The sequence below is a fragment of the Sabethes cyaneus genome, chromosome 1, assembly GCF_943734655.1.
Source record: "Sabethes cyaneus chromosome 1, idSabCyanKW18_F2, whole genome shotgun sequence".
Classification (NCBI taxonomy): Eukaryota; Metazoa; Arthropoda; class Insecta; order Diptera; family Culicidae; genus Sabethes; species Sabethes cyaneus.
This window is the reverse complement of record NC_071353.1, coordinates 70,412,478-70,417,039: the sequence shown is the minus strand read 5'-3', so window position 1 is coordinate 70,417,039 and position 4,562 is coordinate 70,412,478. Positions and strand designations below refer to the sequence as shown.

At 44.1% G+C, this 4,562-nt stretch overlaps 1 protein-coding gene across 1 annotated transcript; it reads left to right on the top strand.

Moving 5' to 3' along the window:
• Nucleotides 1-1,197: 1,197 nt before the first annotated feature.
• LOC128745805 (uncharacterized) lies at nucleotides 1,198-4,562 on the top strand. Its single transcript, XM_053842878.1, has 2 exons — nucleotides 1,198-2,846; nucleotides 4,385-4,562. Exons 1-2 carry the CDS (start codon nucleotides 1,198-1,200, stop codon nucleotides 4,560-4,562), a joined length of 1,827 nt encoding a protein of 608 aa, XP_053698853.1.

The following is a 4,562-nucleotide window of genomic DNA, read 5'->3' as shown; positions in this document are numbered from 1 at the left end:
ATCCAAAGCAACTGCTTATCGACGCTTTCAGCTTTTAGAACGCCGTCTTCAGCGGGAGCCCGGCCTCAGTGCAGAGTACCATAAATTCACGAGGGAATATATCGAACTCGGACACATGCGATCTATTCTGTCTTCCATCGCCAAGCTGTTTGACCCATTGGGCCTGATTGCTCCCTTGTAGTGAGGGCAAAAATTGTTATGCAGGAGTTATGGTTGTTAACCTGCGGTTGAGATGATCCGGTTCCCGAATGCCTACAGAAAAAATGGGAAAAATACCATCGTGAGCTACCCAAAATTCCCGCCTATCGCGTCAGTCGTTACGCTTTGCTTCCCAACTCTACCATTCAGTTGCACACCTTTTCTGACGCCTCGGAATCTGCTTACGATGCCTGCACATATGCTCGCTGTGAAGACACGTTAGGAAACATACGAGTTCAGCTTCTTGCCTCCAAGTCTCGAGTTGCACCGCTGAAACGACTCAGCATTGCTCGTTTAGAACTTTGCGCTGCGGTGCTGGCAGCACATTTACATCATCGGATAAAGCAAGCAATCGGAATCGAAATCTGTAAAATTTCCGTCTTCGATCTTCGCGCACTAATCGTAATATTATCAACCTGGCCGAGTCGCGCAGGTTGCAACGGTTCGCGCGCACAGTAAATAGTCCCGTAGGAATTGTTCTTTTAATACACAGAAATAGGCCGGCGATGACTAATTAAAGAACACGTTTATTACGAGGTGAAAGAGTCGTTGTATATTGCAACTAGTTTATATGCGTACTTAGAGGAAACGAACTTCTTTACGCTATCTGCTATCAGAACTATCAGATTTAGGTATCTCCTATTCTGGTTCTCCCAACGTTGGGGAGAATGACCGAATATAATAATCAATTTATGAGACTAAGATCGATAACTTGCGAGAGTGAGTTACATTCTCGCGATCATCAGTTAAGCTGATGATCGTTGCAGAGTGGGTTCAATGATGATAAATGGCCTAAAATAACATAAAAGATTTTACAAAATCTCTGCTTCATATTTTTGGTCAGATTCCTCCGTTACGCTACAGTGGCTGCAATCGCCTCCAAATACATGGCAAACATTCGTAGGAAATCGAGTTTCTGGTGTTCAGCACTTCACGCACGGTTGTCAGTGGAACCATATATCTGGCAAAGAAAATCCTGCCGATCTAGTGTCTCGGGGAATGTCCGTTGAGGAGTTCCTAGAAAGTACACTGTGGAGTCAGGGTCCCAGTTGGTTAACCTTCCCACGCGCAAATTGGCCTGCCGGAAAGCCACCTAGTGTTCCAGAAAATATACTTGAAATCCCACAGGTGTCAGCAGTGGTCCTTTCAGCTTCGACAGTCAATCCTATCTTCCTTCGATGGTCATCATATACTCGACTTCTACATATTATAGGACACTGCCTGCGCTTCATTAAAAACATCCGCGTCAATGCCAGAACACAGCCTCCCCCCGGTTCACATCCAGCACTACGAGCCTTAATGGTAAAACAACTAGCACAAGCCAAAATGGCGTTAATTAAACTTGCACAAAATGACGCCTTTGACTCAGAGCTGAATGACTTGAAGGAAGGAAAAACGGTAGATAAACGCTCCAAGATACGTCGAATGAGTCCGTTTCTAGACCGAGAGGGGGTATTGAGGGTTGGAGGGCGACTTAAACTAGCTCAACTGCCATACCAAGCCAAACATCCTGCCATACTTCCCAGCTTTCATCCTTTCTCTCTACTAATTGCCCATCACTACCACCATCAAATGCTACACGCCGGAGGACGGTTACTATTAAATGCCATTCGTGATGAATTTTGGCCACTTCAGGGCCGCAAGCTAGCTCACAACGCATGTATGCGCTGCACTCGCCTTGACCCGATATCGGCACAGCAGCAAGTTGGACAACTACCTGCGCATAGAGTCATTCCCAGTAGCCCGTTTAACGTCATGGGAGTCGATTACGCTGGTCCGTTTTATCTACGACCGGTACACAAGCGCGCTGCTCCTGCGAAAGCTTATCTGCGCCTGTTTGTTTGTTTCGCAACCAAAGCCGTACACTTGGAACTTGTTAGCGACCTGTCTACCGAAGGTTTCCTGCTAGCGCTACGACGATTCATTGCTCACCGCGGCCGCCCTGCTCACATTCACTCCGACAATGGCAAGAATTTCGAAGGGGCCAAAAATAAGTTAAATGAGCTGTTTGATTTGCTGCGGAAAAGTGAGGAGACCGAGAAAATCGTTTCGACCTGTGCTACTGAGGGGATTACTTGGCATCTAAATCCACCGAAAGCGCCACACTTCGGCGGCCTCTGGGAGGCGGCTGTGAAGGTGGCAAAGCAGCATCTGAACCGCCAGCTCGGATCAACCCGTGTATCCTTTGAACACCTTACCACCATCTTGGCCCAAATTGAGTCGTTGATAAACTCCCGACCGCTTTTACCAATGTCCGAAGACCCGAACAATTTGGCTGCGCTCACGCCCGGTCATTTCCGCACAGGATCCAGTCTATTAGCCCTGCCCGACCCAGACCATCGAGATATTCCGGAAAATCGACTTGACCATTTTCAAAAACTACAGCTGCACGTCCAAAAGTTTTGGAGTCACTGGCGCACAGAGTACCTTCAAGAAATGCAGGATACCACGATGAACGTCCGGAATGATAAGTTGCTGCCTGGCCGATTAGTTATAGTCGTCGACGAGCTACAACCTCCGATCCGTTGGGCTTTAGCACGCATCCTGACCACTTCACCAGGTCCTGACGGATTGATAAGAGTCGTCTCACTACGCACCGCACGGGGGGTTATCACCCGCCCCATAACCAAAATATGCTTGCTTCCGGAGTATGCTGCTGCTGTCGCTGAAACAGAAGAAGCTAATTGTCATCACACAACCACAGAGAATAGACATCCATTCAGGAACAAATTTTTCGGGAATTCTTGGATAAAATTTCAAATCAAAATCACCTAATATGCTAGCGACTCCACCATTATAGTTTCCCAACTAAATGATTCATTTGATTTGCACACTGACAACCTTTGGCTCCTCTGGCGCTAGTATATATGGAATATATGCGTTATGCTAGCGCCAGAAGCTAGCTGTTGTAATTTTAGTGTAGAATTTCATGCGCCTTTAGCGACACCATCACTATAGTTTCCCAACTAATTTGACATAAGTTTTATCCAAGTGGGGACCTTTCGCTTGGATGTCTGTTCTCTGTGACACAACCTCCAATTCAAAGTTCGACCAGCACCACTACAAAACTACCACGCACGATAAATCCGTTTTTGCTGTTCCACAAGTCACAATTCACAATAGTAGGTTACCAGTAGTCTAGCCACAGAGAACAGACATCCATTCAGGAACAAATTTTTCGGGAATTCTTGGATAAAATTTCAAATTAAAATCACCTAATATGCTAGCGACACCACCACTATAGTTTCCCAACTAAATGATTCTTTTGATTTGCACACTGACAACCTTTGGCTCCTCTGGCGCTAGTATATATGGACTATATGCATTATGCTAGCGCCAGAAGCTAGCTGTTGTGAGTTTAGTGTAGAATTTTATGCGCCTTTAGCGACACCATCACTATAGTTTCCCAACTAATTTGACATAAGTTTTATCCAAGTGGGAACCTTTCGCTTGGATGTCTGTTCTCTGTGGTCTAGCAACGTCACTAGTAAATAATTCTGCTTGCTGAGTCCGTCGCCGAGTAAACATCAAAGGTGAAATACAGCATTTTTAAAATAGAAAACTTGTGAAGTAAAGTAGGGTAACCAACTTGATTTGGACCCTTACATGAATTGGACCCTTTCAACATGTTTAGCCACATTTTTAACTAGTAGCTCAAAATTCGATTGGTTTGATATCGTAATAATATTCTTTGGATTCTTTTCTAAGCCTGAATGCTTTCGGATCACTTTAAATTACCTGTATTTAGCTAAAATTTACAATCATAAAGTGTATTGCCACATACCGCTCACAATCCGACGTATAGGTGAAGAGGAAACGATGTTTGCAACACATTTTCGATTTGGTTTTAATAGCTAAATCCAATGAATTTGTATTGATGAAATCAGTTAGTTTTATTCTGGAAGACGTATTTTACGTGGTTTCGAAGGTTTCTTCTCAAGATTTTAATTAAAACCCACAAAAAATAGTGTCCAAATTGTATCGTGAAAATTTCCATACCATCAGATTTTGGACACCCCTGTATTTTGATTTCTGGCAGCAGTTTGTTTACCTATTAAGATTCAGTGGAAAAGCAAAATTGAATGTACCCGTCTATCTATTTCTTCGAGTTGTGATTGAATCGGTAAGATTTTAAGTAAAAAGAACATTTATAACAATTCGTTATTTAAAATATCTTGTTTATCAGGGAATACATCATGCAAAATATAACAAAATCATGTAGAGTGGCCCGCTCGGAGGATGCAATTAATGAATGCTGGCAGGAAATCAGTAACGGTGTGGCAATTAAGACAGCATGTTGCCAGCTCGGTATTCCCAGATCGACGATCAAGTTTCGGCTAAGCAATTGGCCTTGCCAGCGTTGA